The sequence below is a fragment of the Paroedura picta genome, chromosome 16 (assembly GCF_049243985.1).
Source record: "Paroedura picta isolate Pp20150507F chromosome 16, Ppicta_v3.0, whole genome shotgun sequence".
Classification (NCBI taxonomy): Eukaryota; Metazoa; Chordata; class Lepidosauria; order Squamata; family Gekkonidae; genus Paroedura; species Paroedura picta.
In genome coordinates, this window is record NC_135384.1 from 20782962 (window position 1) to 20809276 (window position 26315).

The 26315-nt window shown below is 48.4% G+C and overlaps 1 protein-coding gene across 2 annotated transcripts in view; it reads left to right on the forward strand.

The window, feature by feature from the left end:
• The first annotated feature begins 1741 nt into the window (after positions 1-1741).
• Positions 1742-26315, forward strand: part of SAMD14 (sterile alpha motif domain containing 14) — a 34069-nt gene continuing 9495 nt past the window's right edge. Inside the window, exons 1-6 of one of the 2 annotated variants that reach the window (XM_077314120.1) lie at positions 1742-1961; positions 5553-5603; positions 18277-18434; positions 22586-22895; positions 24261-24348; positions 25668-25742. In XM_077314120.1, coding sequence (XP_077170235.1) covers positions 5564-5603; positions 18277-18434; positions 22586-22895; positions 24261-24348; positions 25668-25742 — 671 coding nt within the window. In that variant the 5' untranslated portion in view covers positions 1742-1961; positions 5553-5563. The remainder of the gene's footprint in view (positions 1962-5552; positions 5604-18276; positions 18435-22585; positions 22896-24260; positions 24349-25667; positions 25743-26315) is intronic. The other variant, XM_077314121.1, reaches the window with a different exon arrangement.

Sequence of the window (26315 nt, forward strand, 5' to 3'; positions counted from 1 at the left end):
CTGTTGGGGAGGGAGGAAATCGGACACGGTTGGCCTAAAATAAGCGTTGCTGCAAAGGGAGCAAGAAAAAGGTGTCCAGAACACTCGGTCTCATTCGCTGAGATTCAAGGCAGCGCTGTTTTTATCCCATTGACGCTTCCTGTCTTCCCAGCGGCTCCTACGAGGACGCGGCTCTTTGGTCGCTCTTTCCTGTAGAAAAAGGACAGCAACACGCGGAGCTGTCCGTTCAGCACCAGCCGCTCTCGCCTCTCGCCAGCGAATTCGGCCTCCCTCCCCTTCATTCTCCCCTCCTCCGGCTTCCCGCAGTCCCAAGAGCCAAGGAAGTCCAGGGAAGACACGAGGTGAGTTGGAATCCAGGTCTGGCCATGGGGAAGTCAGCATGTGTCTGAAACAAACTGGTAATGGCACTTTCCATTACCTACAGAAGACTGGACTTCACGCTTGCCTAAGAGCGACTGGCTTACTTGCTGGAGAGAAGGTTTGCTCCTATTAATGAATGGTACAACTTGGCCATAGAGTTCCGCAATGGAGAGAGACCTTGAACGAGGGTGGTTGAATCATTCCTGCGTCAGGAAGTCCCGCCCCCCCCTCTGTGTGTGTGTGTGTGTGTGTGTGTGTTCACACAGAATTCAAACAACGCTTGCAAACCAAAACTCTGGATTCACAGCGCAAGGAATGCATCGTACAATATTCTGTTTCATTCATTCACAATGTCACACTTCTTGCATGGAACACCGTTAGAGTTCAGGGGCACCTTTAAGACCCACAAAGTTTCATTCAAGGCATCTAAGCTTTCGTGGGCACGCACACTTGGCCAGATAACTCTGTTCTGCTGCTTCAGACCAAAACAGCTCCACACTTGAATCACGCCTCTTACATGTATGAACACCCGAGAAGTTCCCAGCTGCTCATGGGAATTGTAGTCCATGGGCATCTAGAGGACCACAGGTTGACTACCCCTGCTCTAGATCACTGCAAGCAAGCTCACGTCTAGAAGTAAGGGGGGGGGGAGTCCGGCCATCTCTGATACATGCTTGGAACTGCACCCCCCCCCTTTATAAATGCAAGTTGGGCCTTTGTTAACCTGCCGTCTGAGGCTGGCTTTAGTCTCTCTTGGTATTTACAATCTGGTTTTGAGCTGAACATAATGGGGCTTTAGGTCAGGCTCAACTCCTTAATCTGCGATTAATACAATGGCCTTTTTTCACAGTGAAGAGGAGGTCAAGCAGAATCAGCAGTGGGATTTATTCTGCATGCAAAAGTCTGGCTGTACCAGTCGAATCACTCTTTTAAGCAGTGGTGCCTCATCTGCATGAGAGATCTTGCCCACCCAGTCCCCTTTCATGTCTTACACAACTGGGGGGCCTAGAGGTGGCCAAATCCTCCCTCCTTGTCCTCCCTACAGCGCTGGTTTTTAGAGGTACACTGCCTCTGACTATGGGGTTTCCATTGAGTACTTGTAGCTAACAGCCAGCATAGTGCGGTAGTAAGAATCAGGTTGGATTTGGGAGTCGCAGGTTCAAATCTCGCACCCGTGCCCTGGAAGCTCGCTGGGAGACTCTGGGCCCGTCACCTCCTCTTGGCTTCGCCTACCTCACAGGGTTGTTGTGAGGGTCAATGGGGAAGGGGGGCGGCGTTCTGGCTCCCCACCGGGTCCGGGGGCGGCGCTTGCGGGAGCGTGCGGGGCGAGAAGGGCCGTGGACGCGTGGCCGGGGGGGGGATGGGGGGGTGGCGGGGCCGGGGGGCGGAGGCCGGAGGCTGCTTCCGGGGGCTGCCGGCTCGTCTCCGCCTCCCGCCCGGCCGACAGCGGAGGGCAGCCCGGACAGCCGCCCCGCCCGCCCGGCCCGGCCCAGCCATGAGCGCCAGCCGAGGACGCGCGCCGCCGGCAGCCGGACACGCCAGGCCGGGCAGGGCGGCGCCGAGCCGCTGACGAGGCCCGCTGGGGGGCTGAGGGCGCCGCGGTAAGTCCACGCCGGGCCCGGACGCCCCCCGGAGCAAGCAGGCAGGCAGGGAGGGGGGTGGCCCCTCCGGGGATCCCAAGGGCGCCCCCATCCAGCCCCCAGCCATCGTCTGCCCGTCTGTCGTCTGTCTGCCCCCCCCCCCCGTCCGTCTGTCTGCCTGCCTGTCTTGATCCGGCCTGCCTGGGGCGTCTCCGTCGGGCTGTGCCTGGGGCTCTGTGGGCCCAGTTTCTTGTCCGTGGCCCCCTGGGCCCTGCTGGTGGCGCCAGGTTCCCCGCGAGTCAGCGGGGAAGGGGAGAGGCCGAGATGGGCTGGGAGGGCAGGGCGGGGGGGGGGGCAAGGGGCCTCGGCTTTATTGGGGGAGACCAGAGTGCTGCCCCCCCTCTCCCCCGGACCTCTCCAGCTTGCGGGGGGGGGGGGTAGTCGATATTGTACTGATTGTACTACAGCCCCTTCGGTGGATAAAGGAGCAGGTTGCTCGTGTCTTTGCCTGATCTTGTCTTCTTGATCCAATCCGGCCCGTGGGGCTTCCCAAAACAGGACCCGCTTCCTGAGAAAGGGGCCATGTTTCCCCCCCCCCCGCCCCTGTGCCTCTTTATTCTCCAAGTGATCCCCCCCCCCCTCCCTTGCTCTTCCACTGGGGACCGGCGATTCTGCTTATGCCGTTGAACATTCTGCTGATGCGGTTGTACTGAGGCCGGCGACCTCAAGCCAGTCCCACTGGGTTGCTTTGAAACTTCAACATGAGCAGATTCTCTTTTCTCCCCCCCCCCCTCTTTTGGGTTTCTCCAGCCTTGTAAGAAATCCTGAGCAGTTAAGGCAGGGGTAATCAAACTGCAGCCTTCCAGATGTCCATGGATGACAATTCCCATGAGCCCCTGCCAGTGAACACTGGCAGGGTCTCATGGAAATTGTAGTCCACGGACATCTGGAGGGCCGCAGTTTGACTACCCCTGAAGGGATCTCCCCCTCTCAGTGCATCCCCTGGGAGACAACCAAGATGTGGTGCAAGGACCACACAGTGCTGGGAAGTGAACGGAGCCAGCATTGTGTCCTTGCACTGGACATGACACTCTGGCGGGGGTGGGGTGGGGGGTCTCAGATAAAACTCTCTTTCCTTAATTCTGTGAGACTGACCCACTGGCCTGAATTGATTGGCAGAAGAACAGATTAAATTGTAACCTATAACTCCTCTGTGGACGTTGCCTTGCTCGCTTTTACAAGACAGAATGCATGTGCTGGTTAGCTCTCTGGTTTCCTGGTGCTGGGCTTGGGCCGCTGGGTTGTGGCCCAGGTATCTTGTACTGTACCTTTGCCTGCCTTCAAGGGCCAGTGTGGAAGCTGTGTGAATCCTTAACAGCAGAAACAAACACAAAAGGGGCAGGCTCAAGAGGAAACTAAAAACATGCAGCCAAATGCAATCTCTGAAGTCTTTGAAAGGGCTCCTTCCCTTTGTGTCCTTCCTGATCGATTCTCCTTTGAATCACCCTTGTTTTTCCTATAGTCCCCCCCCCCACATAAAAAAGAAACCCTCTTTACTTTTCTCTGTCCTCCTGTCTCTTCCCAGGGATGTCCAATGTCTGAGAATACGGAAGGCATGGCAGAGGGTGTGGAAGCCTCCCTTTTCCCATTCACAGCTTCAGAATAAATACTGAGAACTGTGACATCTCCAGAAAGAAAAAAAACATGGGCTCACTGATCCTGCACATGTGCAGAAGCTCCTGTCTACCAGGCCATCTGCTCCTTCGCGGGCCTTGTTTCCCACATGCCAGAGTAGGAAGCCAGGAACGGAAGAGAGAGCCAGCATGGCCCAGTGGTTAAAGAGTGGCCGCCTCTAATCTGGAGAACTGGGTCTGATTCCCTGCTCCTCCACATGCAGCCAGTTGGGTGACCTTGGACCAGTCACAGTTCTCTTAGAGCTGTCCTCGCAGAGTATTTCTGTTAGAGCTCTCTGCTTCACCCTACCTCACAGGGTGTCTGTTGTGGAGAGAGAAAGGGAAAGGGGTTTATAAGCTGCTTTGGGACTCCTTCAGGTAGTGAAAAGCAGCATATAAATAACCAGCTTACAGAAGATGTTTGCTCTGTAGGGAGACTTGGGTGTCTCTCCTGCTTTTCAGGAACTGGTCTGAGATTCAGTTGTTTCCCCACCTCCTGAAACAATGGAAATATTGGGGAGGACTTTTGGGAAAGATCCAGGAAGTCATCCTTCAGGGTTATGACATCCTTTATGGCTTAGAAGCAACATATAGAATAATATATAGATCCATATCAGTAGCTTCATCGACATATTAGGCCTGGCTTGGTGTTCTCACTTAGAGCCAAAAGAATGGTGATAAAATATACAATGTCTTATCAGTTTCAACTTTTTCTTTCTTTCTTTCTTTCTTTCTTTCTTTCTTTCTTTCTTTCTTTCTTTCTTTCTTTCTTTCCTTTTGTGGAGGTGGGAACAATCATTTTTCCTCCTGATGCTTTAGATTTCTGCTTTCATGACCCCACCTTTCTATATTTGCCTCTGTCTTATCTAACCCTCCTCTGGACCCCCCTCTTCTTCTTTTCCCCTACCTTGGACTAAGCAGTGGTTCAGACGTGTCATGGCTTTTCCTTCTGGACTTTCCCTCTCTACACATGGAGTAGCTGTCTTCTACTAAATCAGACCCATTCAAAGTCAGTATTCAACTTCAGACTGGCAGCAACTCCCCATGGTCTCAGGCAGACGCCATTCACATCACCTACTCTCTGATCCCTTCAACTGGTGATACTGGGGATCAAACCTGGGACCTTCTGTATGCCGAGCAGATGCCCTGCCACTGAGCCACAACCCGTCCTCTTGCTTTCCCTCTAGCCACACTAGCATTCCCCAAATGCCTTAGGAAATGGACAGGGGCACGGTTAGATATGGAGGGCTGAAATCTACTCTCCTCCCCCCAGCAGTTGGATGCCAAGAGGATTTGACTGGGCAGGGGTCAGCTGTTGGCTGGTGGGCAGATGAACCAGGTCTGATACAAGAACTGGATCTGCAGGCACTCCAGGGACAGACTCAGCCCAAGCCATCAATTCCATTAAGAGGACTTACTCAAATGCATTTTGCTAATAAGTCTGAAGGCAGCTTTGCCTTTCTTCCTGTCTCACCGCTGCTGGAAATGGGAGAAACATTTAGGCTGTACGTGGTGGGTGGGCGGGGGAGGGAGGGAGGTAATGGGCCGAGTTATTTGGAGAGCCATTCAAGGCAGAAGCATGGCAGTCGAAGCCACAGATGAGGTCGGGGGGATTCTGACTAGGATTCCAAAGCTGAACACCTCAAAAGAATACCACCCCCTGAACGGCTAGTTGGCCAGATCCTGAAGCTGGTGAAAGACCCTGCAGCAGAAAGCAAATTTAGGGGAAGGATGCCTTGTTATTTATTTCCGCACTACTTTTCTCTTCAAGGGGGATTCTGAGTGACTTGCAGTTTCCTCTCGTTTTGTACTTTATCCTCACAACAATGGTTGGGGGGGGGGGGGGTTCTGGGAATGGGTTCAGGGATTGTGCTGCTCTCTTTGGATAGGGTGAGTGGAATGAACTGACTCCAGGTTTCTTGGCTCTCTCTCCTTCCAGATTGCGTCGTGATGTCTTCCTCCCAAATTCAAGATGCAGACGAGGTTTTCGGTAAGCCCCCTTTGCCTTTTTGGCTTCCTATTCCCAAACCTCCCAGTAGCTGACCCTTAAGCCAAAGCATTTGCACTTTCTAGAAGGAAAACAAATATGCCCTCCTTGCTTTGGAAATATACGTGGGAAAGGAGACATTTTGTACGTGCTCAGAGGCATGGACTCATTTCAGACCTTGCCATGAAACTGTGGTGAAAGTTAGCCATGGTTTCTTTGGGAGCCCAGGGTTTGATTCACAGTCTCTTTGGTGCTGGTATGGAGCCTGGGGAGGACAGGGTCCTCAGTGGGGCATAATGGACAGAGTCCCCCCTCCAAAGCAGCCATTTCTCCAGGGGAACTTATCTCTGTTGTCTGGAGATCAACTGTAATTCTGGAAGATCCCCAGGTCCCACCTGGAGGCTGCCATCACTACTCGTAACCTAATTCTTTTATCTGTAGGCAAAACTTAAACTTATTTTCAAAATGAGTGGGGGGATTATTGACGTATCACACCACAATGCAACCACCCCCTCTGGAACATGATGTAGAGTTTGTTTTTTTGAAACCACACGTGCACGGCTCGAGTTGTGTCCATTCTTCCCAAAATGTGTAATTGATGCCTTTGCATTCTAATGTAAACAAGAGACATGGTTTGAAGAATCCTTGCTGTACCAAGGCAGTGATGGGAATAGGCAGAAGCAATCGGCCCAACCTTGGGGAAAATACAGCACGATGGGGGGGGGTTAGGGTAGGTGTTATGATAAGGAACAAGAGCAGGGGTAGTCAAACTGCGGCCCTCCAGATGTGCATGGACTACCATTCCCATGAGCCCCTGCCAGCATTCGCTGGCAGGGGCTCATGGGAATGGTAGTCAATGCACATCTGGAGGGCCGCAGTTTGACTACCCCTGAACAAGAGCTTCCATGGGGGCAGTGGGGAAGAGCACAAAGTCACGGGAATTCACACAGCTCCACAGCTGAGTCAGAGAAACTCCTCTGAGGGATCCACCCAAGCTCTTTGACCAACAGTTCCTCACTCCCCTGCATATCCTTGGCTACAGAGGTGCCTGGCACCCAACAGAAGAGACCCCCCTCCCCAAAAAGAAGATTTGTTCTTTGATCCGCCTTTGTTGTAAACATGATTGTATCTCTCACCTCCTCCAAAATATAACAAAGGGTTGGCAGATTAGGGATAACAGGAGATTTGGAGGATGTGTCCAGTTCTCCCCAAAGTTCTCAATATCTCACAGCTGCTGAAATACGGCAAAGGGTTGGCCGATAAGAGAGGTCCGTAGGTGAGCTGAGGGATGTGGGCTTCTTCCAGGGCTGCAGCTAGAGGGTGAAAGGGCTGGAAAAGCCCACCTGGGACATGCTGACCGTACGGTCAGATTCTCGTCTCTGGAACTGCCGCAAGGAGTCTCTCAAAGCCATCTCCTGTTTACATTCCATGGTGCAATAAAATGAGAGGAAATAGTTTGGACCGGGTCTTTTGCCCAGGTATGGACAAGGCAAAATGGTCAAAGTTTCCATTTTAGCAAGCAAGTCAGTTTCAAGCAAAAGCAGCCCCCAAATACAGATCTCGAGATCCCAGTAACCTAATTAACCTCAGAGGGTTCCTGTGGGGTTATAGTGGAAAAGGGGAACTCATGCCTGCACAGAAAGTGGCGTCATTACCTTTGCTCCGTGGCCAGAGAAACTGTCCCAAGGAACAAGCTGTCCTATGCTAGGATAGTGGTGGAAAGTGGCATCAAGGTGCAGCTGACTGATGGTGACCCCATAGGATTCTCAAGGGATGAGGCCTTCAGAGGTGCTTTGCCATGGCTTGCCTGGACTTTGTTGGGGATTTTCCACCTTGGACTTCTTTGGGGATCTTCCACCCAAGTGCTAGCCAGGACTAACCCTCCTTCGGTTTGAAGATCTGATGAGATTGGCCTAGTGTGGGCCATCCAGGTCGGGGGCGGGGGGAACGAGGATGCGTCATGCAAAACCTCAGCTCAGACTATCTGAACCCTAACTAAGGCTGTGAGATTAGGATAGTTCATTCTCTCATTCAGACAATATGAAACACAGATCCATGTTACATGTAAACAGAGCAGCTCTGAAATAATTCACAAATGGCTTATGGATGAAGGCACATTGGCTGTGGGGGGAGGAGTTTTCTCTTTATGCTGAATCTGATCATTGGTCAGTCTTGTCCAGTAATAACTTCCTGGACCGACAACTCCTCCCCCCTAGTCTGGGTTGCCATCCATGAGGAGATAGAGCTGGGTGTCATCCACATACTGGTGACAACCCAGTCCATAGGGAGAAGTTGATGATAGGGAGAAGTTGATGATTTCTCTCAGAGGGCCTCCTATTTTCTGGCCACCCATTTTGAGCAACCATGATGGACAGGGACCCAAGGGCTCAAGTGGTTGCTCTCACTGACCCTAGCAACTTGCCCACTTTGGTCACTGAGAGCTGCCTGAAGCCATCAAACGTCTCCCACCTGAGATCTTCTGCTATTGCAATTCATCCCCAGACGACCCGCAGGAGAAAATGGCTGCTTGGTAGAGTGAACCGCTTGATGTTATACACTGCTGAGGTCCCTCCCCTCCCCTCCCCAATTCTGCCTTCCCCAAGGTCCACCCCCTTACTACATTTAGGTATTTAGGTATTTCCTAAAGCAGTAAAAACACAAAACTTAACTGAAAGACAGTAAGGAACCAGAAGGCTGGATGTCTGTACAATGTAAATCATGGCATTATATACAAATTTATATACAAATGAGAATTGCATGCAATGAATAAAACTCAAATGTGCTAATTTAAGGGACTCAAAGATGTGAGTTTGCCAGGTTTGCTTTGGGAAATAAAACCACAGAAGGGAGAAACTCTTCAAAGGACTAAAATCAAAAAACCTAACTGAAAGACAGGTAGGAACCAAAAGGTAAATAATTAAATTATAATGATTTATAATAAAATCATTTATAATAGGCTACTCATAGAAAAACATATGCATCATATCGTTTTGAACCATAAACCTAATGTGTTCCGACCCAAAATGGGCCTTCTTCAGAGGTCTAGCTAGTTATGGACACACATAAGGATAAAGTAAGAAGTACATAAAGCAGCAAATAAGACAACTTATTTTTTAGAATGGCAAAATCAATTGATGCAACTGATAGAAAATGTCCATTTATCAGATAATGGTCTCCCTCTTTCAAGTGGCTTGGAAGTTCCAGTGTGGGACCATGAAGCCAGCGCATATGTGAAAGAAGAGTTGGTTCTTATAAGCTGCTTTTCTCTACCCAAAGGAGTCTCAAAGTGGCTTCCAATTGCCTTCCCTTTCCTCTCCCCACCACAAACACCCTGTGAAGTGGGGGAGGCTGAGAGAGCCCTGATATTACTGAAGAAGAAGAGTTGGTTCTTATATACTGCTTTTCTCTACCTGGAAGAATCTCAAAATGGCTTACAATCTCCTTTCCTCTCCCCACAACAGACCCCCTGTGTGGTGGGTGAGGCTGAGAGAGCCCTGAGATTCCTGCTCAGTCAGAACAGTTTTCTCAGGGCTGTGGCAAGCCCAAGGTCACCCAACTGGTTGAATGTGGCTGAGCGGAGAATCAAGCCCGACTTGATTCGAAATGCATTGGATCTAAGGTTCAAAATTGTAAAGCATAGTGATCCCCAACCTGTGGGCTGTGGACCACATGTGGTCCGACTAATTGGAGGTGGGCCCCGAAGGATGCCTTCTCTCCCCCCCCAGCCCTTTACAACACACTTCATTGTTGTGGGGTGTCTGCATCTTATTTTGAAGGGATGTTTAAACATTACCATAGCGATCAGAGAGCGCTAGGGCAGTGGTTGAGAGTAGAGGAGTAAACTACCCCCCCCCCCACCGGGCCTCAGTAAAAGGCATTGAGTGGTCCCCGGTGATAAAAAGGTTGGGGACCACTGGTATAGCACATATTATGTTTTTCTATGAACAGCCTATGGGCTTTGTGTATGTTTTTAATTTCTTAATTTTGTAAGTTGCACACAATAAATGTTTATATAATTTAATGATTTACCTTGTGCAGACATCCAACCTTTTGGTTCCTACCTGTCTTTCAGTTAGGTTTTTTTATTTTAGTCCCTTGAAATTTTTCTCCCTTCTGTGGTTTTATTTCCCAAACCAAACCTGGCAAACTTACTCACATCTTTGAGTCCCTTATAATTAGCACATTCGAGTCCTATTCATTGCATGCGATTCTCATAAATGCCCAGGTAACGTGATACTATCCTGCAATGCTCTTATTCCAAAACTGATTGTGAGGATTTTCTGTGGCAACCACACATCTTCCCAAAATGTATCTGGAGCATCCAATTTAGATTGTTCAAAGCTCACAGGATACACACAGGTATGAATTGCCTCCACATTGCTAGCTACTTGGGTAAGACCACACACACACACACAGCCATGTGTTTTGTTCAGTACAGATTTCAATATGGTTGGCATGACGCCCGCTGCCTGCTGGCCATTTTCCACATCTGTCCTTCCGAGCTCCCCATCAAGGATGGAGCCGGAGAGGCCGGGGGAAGGGGGAGGGATGAAGAGGCCATTCTATCCCTGCTTTCTGTCTGGGTTTAGTGGGGCAGGAGGGGTGTGTGTGGCTTGCTTTTCATCAAAACCACTTTGGACCTTTCTGCACAAACTCAAAGCATGACCGAGAACATCTTTTCCTTGGTGTGATACTCCCCTGTCTGTTTCCTGTGTTGATCACATCATGTCCTATCCATTCTACATAGTTACTCGATTGTAAACAAGTGGAGGGAGGTGTGTTGGTTGGAGGGCTGAAAGCCAGTCTCAGACTCACAACTGGGGGGGCCAAGGGGGGCCACGGATGGGGGGTAGAGTTGCTAGATCTGTTGTGTATGCAGGGCGACAGAGATCGAGAGCTTGGATCCTAGCACTAGCATCGGGAATGCATAATTACCATAGGCTAGCTCACAGGATCCACCTGCCTATTGGTTGTTGTAGTTACCCAATCAGGGCTCTGCTTAGGGCCAATCACAGGCTTTGGTGGGCACCTCTGGACTGTATATAAGTTTGGGTGATGGACTGTTGTTTCAATTCAGTTGTTGGGAGTGATCTATAAAGAGCTACTGTTTTTGGCACACAAGTGTGTTTTATTAAACCCACCATTCAATAATATCCAGCATACTCAAATGGGTAGTTTGTTAATTAACCTTTTGAGTGACCCTTATTCTTTCAGCCTGCTGGGCAAAATGTCAAAAAACTTCAAATTATGGGTCTGGACATCTCATCCCTTAGCATGCAAGATGAAAGGACGATACTAAAGCTAATATCACAGAGACTAGAAGATCAGGATACCCAGATTCTGGGCTCCTCTAACAACAGTGTATGTTCTCCCCGCTTCTGGGATATTCCCTTATCTTACAAATCCATGCCCATGTATCTCCAAATTTTGGAGACACACCAGTTAAGAAGAGCATTTCTAGTAGCTCACTTAAACATCTTTCCCTCAAATGTCACCAGAGGTAGATTTTTGAAGATCCCTCCTCAGGATAGATACTGTTTGCATGGATGTAGTGTCCCTGACACGTTGTACCATATACTTCTGGTGTGTCCTAAGTTTGAAGTATTTTGTCGCCAGTTAGCTAATTATCTGAAGAAATTGAAATTCAGCTGTGTTAACAAGAAACACTGGATTAAAATGATACTAAATGTGAGGGACTCAGCAACTATTATAAAAGTAGCAAAGTTTTTACTGGCAATTTTAAATGAAAATCTTTTACGATAGATTTTACATCTGGAAATGTTTGAAATTTTCATTTTATGCTTTGCAATTTTATGCCAATAAAGGTACTCTGAATCTGAATATCCAGGATGGGAAAGTCCTGGAGATTCAGAGATGGAGCCTGTGGAGGACGGGAACCTCAGTGGGGGACAATGTCATGGACTCCACTCTCTAAAGCAGCCAGGGAAGGTGATCTCTGTAGTCTGAAAATGAGTTGTAATTCCAGGGGATCTCCAAGTCCCACCTGGAGGTTAGCATCTCTACTAACAACCTAATCTCACCTCAAAGGGTATCTTTGGGGCTACAGTTGAAAAGGGGAACAAATGAAACACCTTAGAAGAAGAGTGAGCATTTTTTTTTAAATCAGAGAAATAAAATAGCCATTCTCATAAAACATCTTTAAAATCTAGCTCTGGCATAGCTGGGGGAGGTGGTGGCTACACAGCAAGAGAATGGAGAGCCACCTCGGGAATTAAACCCATTTTATTAAACCCATTTTATTTTATTTTTTAAAATCACAAGATAGTGCATTGTGATGGGAAAGAAAATGAATTAATCATAGCCTGTGGAACAAACTTTCAGTTCCTTGCAAGAGAACAGCTGTGGAGGGAAGTAATTCGGAATCTTCCAGAAAAAACATCACCCAGAAAACAGTTGTTGGGTGCCCATGGGCACCACATTGAAGACCCCCTCTCCTTTTCTTGCTGTCTCTCTTCTCCAAGCCCCCCACCCCACCCCACCCCACCCTTAGGCGACTTTCCATTAAAAACATTGAAGGCTCCCTTACCGTCCGGCTTCTCATCGGAAAATGCAAATGGAGCCTACAAATAGCTTTCTGGCTCAGAAAGGTCTGGGAAATGAGGGCTTCGATTAAGCACAGCAACAACACAATTGCCAATACATCAATTTGTAACAGGGCCTAAATGTATGTAATCACCATTAGCCACTGAGGGATCTGGGGGTTTTGTCATTCATTAATGCAGCCATGGATTCTTTAAAAGTTTACGAACAGCTGAAACGGTCCATGAAAAACCAAGAACAAGATACAAAACCCATAATCCAAACATTATTTGAAGAATTCTTCTAGGCGGGACATTGTCGTTGTATGAGGTCTTTTCTTTTTGGCACCATCAGACATTGTTCCTGTGTGGTTTCTTGAGACCACTGAAGAAGCAGAAAAAAGTCTGGTGGATGACAGTGTGGATGACAGTGTGACATGGAAGACAAGGCCTCGTTTATAACTTTATGTGCGTTGTGACTAAAAAATCTTTTAAACACTTTTGAATCTCATATTTTTGCAAAGGTTTTTGCCGAACATATATGAATTGATGACACAGGGCTCTCTAGCACAGGGATTGCTGGATAGTTGTATTTATTTTTTTAAAAAGGGGCTGGGAGATTCACCAAAACAACAAAAAATGATCTTAAAAACAAATACTTAAAAAACGAAAACTCCAGGAGTTTTTCCTGCATTTGAGTGCCCGGCCCACCGAGAGGTTGAGGGTGAGATTGGTCCCTCCCGGCTGCAGCCCCCCAAGCTCCAGGGCACGATCTTCAACCGCTTGGGTGTTTTGCTTGGCCAAGAGAGTCCAGCTTGGGTGAGCTGCGGTCGACGAAACCTTTTAAAGATTGTGTCAGAGGACGGATCAGCACCAACAGGAACCAAGGAGAGTTCTGGGAACGGACCCTCCTCCTCTTTGGAAGAACCCACAGGGGACAACGCCCGGACTTGTTCATGCAGAAAGGAAGGAGCGGCTGAACCACTGACAGCAGACAAGCTGATCTGCTGATAGCTGTAGGCCCATCCTAACTGAGGCATGATCCTGCACCAGCTCAGGCGGTATCGAAGCGTAGAGCTTGGCATGCTACTGCCTTTCTGCCAATCGACCCACCTCTCTCGGGGGAGGGACGGATGCAGACTCAGCCCCTGGCCGCAAAGGCCAGACGCCGTTTTGAAGCGCTGGACACAAAGACGGGTCGCTCCACTCCTGGTAGTGAGAGGGAGGGAAGAACGGAGCAAACCCGATGCTGTGGAGACTCCATGCGGATCTACGCTGCAGCCTCCAAAATCTGGAAGAAAACCGGGTGGAGGGGGGCCGGTTCCGGCGGGAAGAAGAGCCACAAACTGAGACGAGAGGAGGTCCAAATGGGCAGGCTTGCCACCCACCAAGCCTCCGGCCCGATTCTTGCCAGTCCCGCGAGCAAGGGCTCTTCCGTCCGGCAGAAGGACAGTTCGTGCCTCTGACCACAGACCAGCTGCTCATGGGGGTGGGTTTGCAGCCCGAACCGAGCCCAAGAGAGTCCAGCGGTCTCGAGACCAGAGCCACCTCTGCCATCCGTGGCTTGAGCCACTGCTCGCCCACCTGTCCCCGGCTCAGCCGTCGTTGGCAGCCACCAGCTGGTTCATGCGCTCCCGGATGTAGACGGACTGGATCTCCTTGGTCTTGAGACAGTAGTCGCAGGCCCAGATGGCCGAGGCCTCTGTGGTGAGCAGCGCATAGGCGCTCTCCATCATGCCCATGCACTCCAGGTGGAACCACTTCTAGCAGGAGGCCTCGCACAAGATGGCGTCCTGGTCGTTGTTCACCTTGCTGTGGCACACCCCACAGGGGTACACCAGTCCGGGCAGGGGTGGGGGCCAGAGTTCCCGGTGGCCTTGCCTGGAGGGGGCGGCAGGCTGCTGGCCTCGGGGGTGCCCAAGGTTGTATTTACCTTCACACCCTGTGGAACCCCCTGGTACATGAACTGGTCTAATCAGGAATAGTAGAGTCCAGTAGCACCTTTAAGACCAACAAAGATTTATTCAAGGTGTGAGCTTTCGAGTGGTCTTAAAGGTGCTATTGGACTCTATTTTTGTTGTGCTACTTCAGATCAACACGGCTACCCACCTGAATCTGGTCTAACCAGGTACCTTGGAACCTTTATAAACTACTGTGTTGAAAACGATCTTAGCATAATTTATGAGAAAGCCAAGATTTTCGTCTTCGCTAAAACAAGAACCAAATACCAGTGGAAGGTGAAAGATAACCAAATTGAGCAAGTTTATCACTTCAAATATTTGGGTATGAATTGTAGCCAGAATAATAAGTGGGCATACTATAGGGAGAAGGTGATAAAAACCTCTATGGGGCAATTGTCTTTACTAGCAAAATGTTTCTATCCGAAGGGAAATAGGAGTTTTTCTGCTGCACTGAAGAAAATCTATGCAGCTAATGTAATCCCCCAAATGATCTTTGGAATCCCAATTTGGATTGGTGCATTCAGTGAGGAATTAGAAAATCGTCAATTCACCTTTTTTAGGCTACTGTTTTGTTTTCAGCAACTATAATTTCCAAAAATGTTGTTTTGACAGAAAGCCTTTTTGGAAACCCAGGGGATTTCCCCTGTTTGCTTTTAAAAAATATAATTTTAGCACCATTATTGGCTGATTGTTTGGACAGCAAGGCCCAATATGACAGCCAAGCCTCTAAGTAAGGAAAAGGAGGGTAAGCACGACCGGTCTTCAACAAAGGACCTTATCACTTGATCACTGGTATGCGGAGGAAGAGGCTTCAGCCATAAACCAAACTTCAAAGACAGGCTGTTCTGATTGGTACAAGGACAGGATAGGCACAAAACTGCAAACATCTACATCAACCATGGCAGAAATGAGGGTTCTGACAAAGCTCATTTCATGGAATATAGCAGGGCTGCAGATTATGATTTTCTGTAAAATATTAAGGCCCTCAATATTATTCTTATTCAGGAAATCTGGGCCCAATCTCCAATATATCTCAAAGGTTTTAAATCTTATGCCCTCACAGCCTAATCCTGGGGGATGCCCAAATGGTGGATTATCTATCTTGATTTCTTCTAATTTAAACATAGAGTTAACAAATCCATTCTTGTAGTCCCGTAGCTCAAGCCATTATGTTCAGTTTAGGAAGCCTTCCCCAAATGCTTATATTCATCTCTGTCCTGATAAATAAACCCGATCCCAGCACTGGAATTGCCTAACAACATATATGGAAGAATTGGAACAAAAATTCCCCAGAAAAGAAATAATTTCAGCAGGTGCAAGAGTAGATGCTGACAACTCAGTGATCCTTAATGATTTAGGCTTTTATCACCATTTTCATATATCTAAAGCTAAAACTTTACCAGGTGAATATTTTGATCTTCAAAATCAACTGCAACACCTTATAAGAATGAAAAAAGAAAAATTCAGTAATAACCAATGGAAACAACTCCTTCATGCTACATCTTTAAACAGCTCGATTCTGGGCTATAGTCTCAGGAGCTTTTAATAGCAAAGCCCTCTCTATTTCATTACTTTTCGAGTTTATTCTATGAGTAGAAGATTTGTGTAACACACCAATCTAAACCATTTCTAGGAGATCTACCAGATTGGCCACCTGGGACATCTGATGAAATAGTAGAATTAATTGGCCAATTAAAATATGGGAAAGCTCCAGGTCCTGATGCTATAATTCCCTAAATTCTAAAAATGAACCCTGGCTGGTACTTGCCTTTTTCTTTTTACAGTGAGTTTCTGCCAGGGGAAAACTACCCTTGATCATTGTGCTGTCTTATCCCATTTGATTAATAACTACACTAAAAAAGTAAGGTCCAGACTATTTACTGCTCTTCTAGACCTCAAAGGAGCCTTTGACTCCATTCCATGTGAACTCCTCTGGGATAAATTATCTAGGATGAACATAGATGGTTACTGTTTCTTATAAAGCAGCTCTACACCTCTACAGACTGTCCAATTAAATGTTCTCAGATAGGAAAATTAACTCCAAAAATTTCAACCAATAAACAAGTTAAACAGGGCTTTATTCTTTGCTGTATGCTGATGATGCAGTCTTATTGTCTTGCTGCAGGGTGGTTTGGAAACATCTATTAAAATGTTTCTCTGAGTTCCGTTCAATTGGAATTGAATTATGAGAAATCAAAAATCCTTGTAATCTTGAGATCCTGGAAATCATATTCATGGAAAATTACTGGTAACCAACTAGAGCAAGTCAAACATTTCATGTATCTTGGTATAGACTTTTGTTACAGTGTATCCTGGCCTATTCCTCAGGTTGATAGCAGACATGGCCAAAACTACTGCTTTGGCTATCATTCGTTTCTTCTCCAATAGAGGAAACCAATATGTGCCTGCTGCTTTGAAAGTTTTTATGCTAAAATAATCACACAATTGTTATAGAGAGCACCTTTGTGGATTGAAGCATTTGACCACTCCATAGAATGTACCCAATCTAAATTCCTGCAGACAGTTTTTGGAATTCCAAGTTATGTAACATATGCAGCTTTATGCTTGGAATCTGGTCAAAGTTTACTTGGAACAAAAGCGTGGCTAATAAACATTAAATACTGGCAGCATCTACATTATAACTCAAACCCATTGAGCCTCATCTGTCAAATGTTCAAAGAATCCATTTTTTCAAACTGGTTGATCCATATTGAAACCAAAATTTGGTCTGTAGGCATTGCCTTAGACTCATTACTCCCTCTCTCAGAATCTGAGGCTTTCCAAACGATAAAATGCAGGCTAGTAAACACTGTAATATAAAATCTTACCAGCGCAGCATACAACCTGCTCTCCCTTGAATCTGGGGATCTCACCTAAAATAGGCCAGATAGCCCTTTATTTACATCATCTCCTAATACCAAATAGGCTTGTGAGCTTTGGCTTGGTTCGGCCACCTTGGCGGTCACCAAACCCTGAAGCAGCACCATGACATGGAGAGGAGGCGCATCAGCAGTGCACCAGCTAGCAGCCGCATGCAGGTGCAGAACACCATTAACACCCCTTCTCTCTGCACTGTGGTGCTGGCCTCCTACACGCCACTTCGGGCTTCGGTGCTCGCCAAGGTGGCCAAACTGAGCTGAAGTCCCCAACCCTAATACCAAACCAACTGAGAGCCTTCTCTCTGGCCATATGCTGAACCGGTATTGCTTTGACTCGGTTCTGACAAGGAACTGTTTTGGTCAACTTGCTTGCTTTCGATAAACTTGATCTTTTACCCCAAGTCAACGATTCCTGCATTGGGCAATCTGCAGAAGCCAGAAGATTTGGAAGGCGGGACCCGGGGAGGACAGGGCTTCACGAGTAAGGGATGTCACTTCTGGGTGATCTCTAGGAATTTATTCTAATCTGTGAAGTAAAGATATGGTTGCCAACTCCAGGTTATAAAGTACTATGAGATATTCGGGGTGGCGCCTGGAGAGGGTGGGATTCAAGAAGGGAGGGATCCCCAAAGGATATGCCATAAAGTTCACCTTCCAAAGCAGCCATGTTTCTCCAGGAGAATTTCTCTCTATCCCCACAGGTCAATTGTAATCCCAGGATATCTCCAGCTACCATCTGGAGGTTGGCAATCCTCAGTAAAGATCACAGTGAGCAGAGGAAATTCCTATGTCATCACCTCCAGGGCCATTTCCCTCCCACTTCTCAAATGAATGAGGGCGGGAGATTCCCCGCCACCAGTGGGCAAGTGGCAACTAGCCCAGGAAAGCTGCCGCCTTTCCTGCGTGGCCTGGCAGGCCACAGACCGCTCTGCTTGTTTGGAGCGAGTAAGCGTGGATCCAATCCAATCTTTGACCGTGTATTTGAAAAGGGGGATGCAGAATGTTAGTGTGTACATCTGTACTCTGAACATTTTCTCTGTGTCTCCCCCCCTTCTAACCCTTCATTCCATCTCCTCCCTTCCTGTTCTGTGACCCTGCTCTGGGGGATTCATCTTAACCGTGTTTCCTCCTCCTCGCTTCCCGCCTCACTGACTTTATATTGCTCTCTGTCATGGCACGGACTCCTCCCCTCCTGCCCGCTTTCCCTTTCGGCCACCATCTCCTCCTCCATCTCCTTTTCCCTGCCCTGCCCTGCCCTGCCCCCCCCCCCACTCCCCTTTCTCTCTTTCACTCCCAGATTTTAATGATGTGATTCCAGAGACCCAGAGGCTGGACAGCAGCTTGCAGAAGGCCCGTGCTCAGCTCTCAGGCAAGGGCAGGCGGCAGCGGCCCTCCCGGTCCCGTTTGAGAGACAGTGTCAGCTCCACAGAGGGAGAGGACATCTTGGAGAAGAAGGTCAGTGCCTGGATTGCACCTCAGCCCCCTGCCCCCCACACACACAATGGCTCCAGCCACGTCTAGCGCTTGATGCTTCTGTCTGTCTAGCGCTTGATGCTTCTAGGGATCTCAGCCACCTCCCTGCCAGCCCAGTCAAAGAAGGAATTGGAAGGCTGATCCCCAAAAGAAAGCATGAGAAGGCCTTTGGGGAACATGCCTTATCTTGTAACCTGGACACCATTTTATTTCTGGGCTGTTGCCGTAAATCAGCTTTGACTTGATGGCATAGCTGATTGACGGCAACCCTGTAGGACAGGGGTGGGCAAACTGTGGCCCTCCGGACGTCCATGGACTACAATTCCTAGCGAATGCTGGCAGGGCTCATGGGAATTGTAGTCCATGGACATCCAGAGGGACACAGTTTGCCCACCCCTGCTGTAGGGTTTTCAGGGCAAGAGGTGTTGGGAGGTGGTTTGCCCTTGCTTGCCTCTGTGCAGCCACCCTGGACTTGCTTGCAGGGCGGAGAGGGCGACTGGCTCAGAGTCAGCTAGCAAGCTTCCATGGGGGCAGCATCCCTATGCAAGATATACAGCATCATATGCATGATTGATCAGAATATGGGGAATGTCCTGCAGGGGGCATTGGAGATGCTTTCTTCTTCCCCTTTCCTCATTCACACATGTGGAGGCCCCCGTGAGGAATTAAGGTGTGCGGGAGGATCATTATATAATGTTGGCAGAGTTTGAATTTGCCAAGAATTTGCATTGACTGTTTTAAAAAAATAGATTTATTTAACCGGTTAGCGGTCTAACCGTTTTGTTCTCCATTCATTCTGTTTTGTTCTGGAAGCAAGCATGCTCAAAGGAGCAGGAAGTCTCCATCTGAGCCAATCAGGAGATAATTTGAAGAAAAAAAACCCCCAGGGTGTTCCTGACCCTAATATATGAACTACACATCTCCTCCAATGCCCCCTGCAGGGCAATCCCCATATTCTGTTCACTCCTGCATATGACTCTATAGAGCAGGGGTAGTCAAACTGTGGCCCTCCAGATGTCCATGGACTACAATTCCCAGGAGCCCCCTGCCAGCGAATGCTGGCAGGGGGCTCCTGGGAATTGTAGTCCATGGACATCTGGAGGGCCGCAGTTTGCCTACCCCTGCTATAGAGCTTGCATATTCCAACACCCTGAGCAAATGCTCCCCTCAAGAATCCTAGGAGCTCCTGCAGCATGGTGTGGTGTTCAGAACATCAGATTAGGATCTACCAGGGAAGCTTGCTAGATAAAATGGAGGAGGGAAGACCAATATTGTAAATTGCTTTGGGTCCTTAGTGGGGATAAAAGAAGAATATAGCTAAACAAAAATAAACTCTTGAGGGTTGGAGCTGTCCAGGTTCTTCCTCCGTTCCTCTCCCTTTACCTACCCTCAGTGTCCCTAACGCAGTTCCTAATGCAGTCGGGTTGCCAGCTCCAGATTGGGAAAAACTTGGAGACTGCAGAGGGTGGGATTTGGAGAGGGAAGGGACTTCAGGGGGTAGAATGCCATCCAGCCCACCTGAGCAGCCATTGTCTCCTGGGGGACTGATCTCTGTTGCTTGGAGATGAGGTGCAATTTTGGGGGATCCCCAGGTATCACCTGGAGGCTGGCATCCATATAATGCATTCTCAGTCTCTATCAGACTGGTGTTTTTTTGTAACAAAATGTGAGTCTTTTCCCTTTGGTACCATGTCCCCCTTGGTGGGAAGGCGTCTCCCCCTCCAGCTGTTCAGCTGAACTTTGAACTCTCTCCATAGAAAGCAAGTGACCTGCAAGATCCAGGCAAGATTTATAATATGTAAAAGAAAAATCCTCACTCATCTGTGCCCAGCAGCCGCCTCGCACTCCTGAGTGTTGCTGGAGTTTGTCCCCAGCTAGCTGGAGCTGAATGCAAAGGTCACTGTTAACAGTAGCACGGGTCCAGGGTTGCCATCTCTGGGTGGGAAATTCCTGGAGTTGGGTCCTGGGTCCTGGGGAAGGAGGGCTTGGGGAGAAGAGGGACCGGAGTGGAGTCTTGTGCCATAGAGCCCACCCTCCCAAGCAGCCATTTTTTCCCCAGGGGAACTGGGAATCTCCAGCTGAAGCCAACTAGGTTCCTCACTCCCAGATAGACAGTGACTGACCCATGCTGAATGGGGGAGGGGAGGGGAGGGGGAAGTGGGTTTATATTTTATTGTCCACCATCTTGATATCATGTTTTTGTTCTAAATATAACTAGTCTCAAAGCCCATTTTAAAAATGGGCTTTGAAAGGGGTCCAACGGAGAAGGGAAAGCCCCACTGGTTCCGGCACCACACCAGCGTTCCATTGGGCCGCAAAGCCCTCTTGCCACCTCTTCAAGGCCACGCCCACTCTCTGCCCACTTAGCCCTTAGCAAGTTATTATAACAGCGAGTCTGCTCTTTTAGATGAATGATTTTAGGAGATTTTAATGTATTTTATTGTTTTGTAAACCACCGCAAGACATTTGAGAACAGCGGTATATAATATAAATATAAATTAAATATTTATAATAAATAAATAAACTTGAGACCAATTGTATTACCAGGAGATCTCCAGCCCCCACCTGGAGGCTGGCACGTCTATGAATGTCGCAAACGGCTGCAAAAGTGCCATAAAGCAACTACAGGAGAATGCAGAACCCTAGTGTGGTTAGTCTGTCCAGAGGTAGCTCTCCTTTTCTTCTCATGGCAACAGGGTAGGGTTGTCAGCTCCAGGCTGAGAAATACCTGGAGATTTGGGGGCGGATCCTGGGGAGGGCAGGATTATTCTACCCCTTCCGAATGCCTTCCAAAGCAGCCACTTTCTCCAGGGGAACTGATCTCTGTTGCCACTGGGAGGGAGTCACACTAACCTAGCAGCCGCATGGGAAAACTGCCCTGATACAACAGCAAGAGACATTTGCCAAGAAACAGTGCCCTCGTGGCAGTACTTCCACGCCATTTCTAGTTGCAGAGGGTCCCCAATAAGTAAGGGTCTCCAAAAAGATATTCACCCACCCACTGTAGTACTTTGCTTGCCCTTGATATGTTCAGTTTTAACAGTCTATTAAAAATGTTTCTATTTATATTCAATTTTAATCAGGCCCCTTTTTTCCCAAAAAGAAAAAAGGGGTGTTCATAATTTTTTAAAATAAAAAAACACCCAATTTAAAATTTTAAAATCATAGAATCATAGAATCATAGAGTTGGAAGGGGCCATACAGGCCATCTAGTCCAACCCCCTGCTCAACGCAGGATCAGCCCTAAGCATCCTAAAGCATCCAAGAAAAGTGTGTATCCAACCTTTGCTTGAAGACTGCCAGAGAGGGGGAGCTCACCACCTCCTTAGGCAGCCTATTCCACTGCTTAACTACTCTGACTGTGAAAATTTTTTTCCTGATATCTAGCCTATATCATTGTACTTGAGGTTTAAACCCATTACTGTGTGTCCTCTCCTCTGCAGCCAACAGAAACAGCATCCTGCTCTCCTTCAAGTGACAACCTTTCAAATACTTAAAGAGGGCTATCATGTCCCCTCTCAACCTCCTTTTCTCCAGGCTGAACATTCCCAAATCCCTCAACCTATCTTCATAGGGCTTGGTCCCTTGGCCCCAGATCATCCTCGTCGCTCTCCTCTGTACCCTTTCAATTTTATCTACGTCCTTCTTGAAGTGAGGCCTCCAGAACTGCACACAGCACTCCAGGTGTGGTCTGACCAGTGCCGTATACAATGGGACTATGACGTCTTGTGATTTTGATGTGATGCCTCTGTTGATACAGCCCAAAATGGCATTCGCCTTTTTTACCGCTGCATCACACTGCCTGCTCATGTTTAGTTTACAATCCACAAGTACCCCAAGGTCTCGTTCAAAATCAAAATGTTATATCCACAGAAGACTTGGGGACACTAAGGTTGCCAATCTCCAGATGGCCCCTGGAGATCTCTCACTATTGCAATTGAATTCCAGATAAACAAGACCAGTTCCCTTGGAGGAAAGGGCTGCTTTGGAGGGGGGGGGCTGCTGAAATCCCTCCCCTCCTCAAGGCCCACTCTCCCCAGGCCCCACCCCACAAATGTCCAGGTACTTCCAAACCCAGACCTGGATTAAGGGCATCCTGGTCAATACTCTTTACCTTTGATTTTTGCCCGCAGGTGGGTGATAGCCAAGGAAGCCCCCTCCAACGACTGCGGTCCCCACTTCACAGCTCTCTCCAGGTCTCCTCTCCGCTCTCCGGTTCCTCGCCGTTCACTCGTGGCAGCGAATTCTCCTTTGACCCCCCAACGGTTCGGAGGACAACCAATCAGGAAGAACATCTGTCATCACCCCTCATCCGCTACCGGCCTCTGACCAACACCCCTTCCCAGGAAGCCTTAGGGGGCACCCCCACCAGTTCTTCCCCCAAGTCCTGCCCCAGCTCTGACAGCTCCCCCATCTATGCGCGCAGGGAGAGGCACAGCGAAGGTACGTTTCCTCAGTACATTTGGGGACAAGGGAGGCCTCAGACATGCCGGAGATCTCAGTGTGGATTAGACAGTCCTGAGGGACCTGGAGACTCCCTGCAGATTGGACCAGATGCAAAGGTGGCTGGAATAAGCCTTTTTTGACCAGTTCTGTTCAAAGTCAATGCAGCGGTCCTCATGCTTGGGACGTGGGTGGGCCTGTGGGAGATCAACTTCCCTGCAAGCAGAAGGCCCCAAATTCATTCCCAAGCACCTCCCATTTAGAAAAAGATTTGAGTAGGAGACCTGAATCCCTGGAAAACCACTGTCAATCAGAGTAGACCACTCTGACCCTGATAAAGGTTCCTATAGATTTATCCATAGGGCACACCCCATTGCTTTGTATCAGGGGTGGGCAAACTGTGGCCCTCCAGATGTCCAAGGACTACAATTCCCATGAGCCCCTGCTACCATATGCATTTGCTGGCAGGGGCTCGTGGGAATTGCAGTCCATGGACATCTGGAGGGCCAAAGTTTGCCCACCTCTGCTTTATATGGTCTTTATGAGAAGTTAAATGGTTGTTTCATAAGAGATTTTTAAAATAATCCTCAATGTGACCTTGGTTCAATTGCACATTTTCAGCCTAACCCAGCCTCTCCCAGCTTTTTTACCATTGGGAAGCCCCTGAAACATTCTTCAGACTTCGAGAAACCTCAGAAGGGGCACCCATGTGCAGAATATGGTCGGGAAGCAGAACTGTGGACACGCCCATCCAGGGGCCTTCCCCTTCCCTCCCCCTCCAAGCACATCACTGGCCATTTTGAGGAGGGTGGTCAACATGACCATATATGGTCATATCACCCAATAAATGATTAACACATTTTAAAAAATATATAAACAATTAATTAACTCCCACCCATTTGGGAAACCCTTCCAGGGCTGCCAAGAAATCCCAGGGTTTCACCAAACCCTGGTTGAGAAAGTCTGGCTTAACCTGACTCTCACAGGGTTGTTGTGAGGATAAAACAGGCACAGCAAATGATGTAAGCAACTTCAGGTCCCGCTGGGGAGAAAGGTGGGGAATGTGAAGCAAATGTATACATACCAATAAACTCTCCTGCTCTTTTGAAGACTTTTCTACACTTTTGTTTTCAAAGTCTTAGTTTTGTCCAGGATTTAGTGCCAGTGCCTGTTTTCACTGTCAGATCCTCTGTGGAACATGAGTAGAAGCAGATGGTGCCCCTGAGGATGTGCAAAGTACCTTTCTTTTCACATAGCCCACCTCCCATTTTTGTAGGATGGGAAGGAAGGGTTTACCAGCCAGCCTAATTTTGAAACCCTTTTTGGTGTGAATCTTTCTTACCTTTTATTTGTTCCCCTTCCCAGATGACAGTCGGGATGCGAGTCCTCCAGAGCCTGCCAGCCCCACGATTGGACTTGACAAGAAAACCAGAAGGAAATTTCTCGATTTAGGGTGAGCCCCTGGAACATAGACCAGGAGAGGACCTCAAGGGTCATCTAGTCCAAACCCTGCACAGCAGAGGAAATTTACAACTACCTTGTGCACTGCGGAAGGCCTAAAAGCTCCAGGATCTCTGGGCTCATCTGGCCTGGAAGAAAATTCCTTCCTGACCCTACAGTGATACTTGGCCTTACCTTGGGCATAGAAGAAAGGCTTACAAGTGTCCAGCAGTGGCTCCTCCCTTCCTGCCTAAATTCCCAGCATTGCTGTCAGAGGACCATCTAACCTCTGCTTAGAAACCTCCAAAGACCTCCAAAGCCCACCACCTCCCAAAGAAGCCTGTTCCACTGAAGTTGGATATATTAGAGCAGGGATAGTCAACCTGTGGTGCTGGCAGGGGCTCATGGCAGGGGCTCATGGGGATTGTAGTCCATGGACATCTGGAGGACCACAGGTTGACTACCCCTGTATTAGAGGATAGCAGGGAGAAAGCAGAGGCACTTCTCCTTCCCCTGGAGTCCCATGATCCATGGATGTCTTGGGGCTTTCTCCATCTCTTTCCTACATCCATGTGATCTACATGTGCCCGTGTGTTCTATATTGGGACCTGACTTTCTGGGTTCAGATTGAGATCAGAGCCTGCTGAAATGTCTTCAGAGCGTTGCTCTTTGCCCCGCTGGGAATTCCTTTTGTGCTGATGGGGAACACGAAGGATTCGACCATGAGGCAAGCAGGGCTTCCTTCCAGGGCCATTTCAGGCTGGCAAACTGGTGTGTATGGGAGAGGAATAATTGGTACTCCCTCTGCATTCCCCATGGCTGCAGTTCCAAGACAAATTTGGCCTTGTGCACCTGGGAGTTCAAAGCAGCTGTCCTTGGAGCAGATCTGGATCTAAGAAAGGATACCAGTCTCCAGTTGGGGGTGGAGCCTGGTTTGTAGCCTCTCCACACACACACACACACACACAGAAATAGAGAGAGAGAGAGAGAGAGAGAGAGAGAGAGAGAGAGAGAGAGAGAGAGAGAGAGACTTCAGAGCTATCAGGAAGGGGGGAAATTATCCAGCCAGAAATCAACGCAATGTGCCTGGGTCACCTCGAAGTGATGAAGGTAAGTCGGGGGGCGGGCATTCTGGTTTGGGGGCAAATCTCTACGGTAAGAAGCTAATTCTTGATGTGCCAATGTTGCTTCGTATTTATTTCCAGCTTCTTCTCTCCCCGCTCCCATTAAGTTTCCCTTTATCCTCCATCAGCTGGTCCACTGGACTGGGCGGTCCTAACCCCAAGGACTATGGGTTGTGTAGTTTCCGACCATGGGCTTTCTCATCTGCAGAGTCACCCTCCGAAGAGCATCTTCTGGGAAAAGCAGGAAAGAGAAAGGGGGCAATCGGCTGTCTATGGGCAACAGGTGAGCCATGAAAAGGTCTTCCCCATGAGAAGTGCTAGTTCAGACATGACCCAAAACCAAGGTTTATTCTCTGCTGTTGCCCATGCGCAAGCAGGATGTGCAAGCAGCATTCAGCATGCAGACAAGCAGTCATATCTTAGTCTGACTCCAGGGGCATTCAACACACATTGGATAATGCACTTCCAAGGTGCTCTTGCAGCTGAATTTTTCTGTGCAAAACAGGAAAATCTGCTTCTAAAGTGCATTGAAAGTGCATTATCCAACATGTGTGGAATAAGCCCATGATTCATTGCCTTTGTGCTGTAGCAGTGGAACAACCCAGGACTAAACATGGATTAACACACCCCTTCTCCATTCTTTTCACAGGTACCTTTGCAACAAAAGCCCTGTCCAGTCGCTATGGTTTCGCCCTTTGGTGTAACGGGCAATGACTGGTTCCTTTGATCCACATGGTCGCCCATTTATGTTAATAGGATTTTCCAGCTCTGGGATCTGCAGTAGGAAACCCAGATTTTTGAGGGTACATATTCATATGTGCCCTGACCTGAATGGCCCAGGCTAGCCTGATCTTGT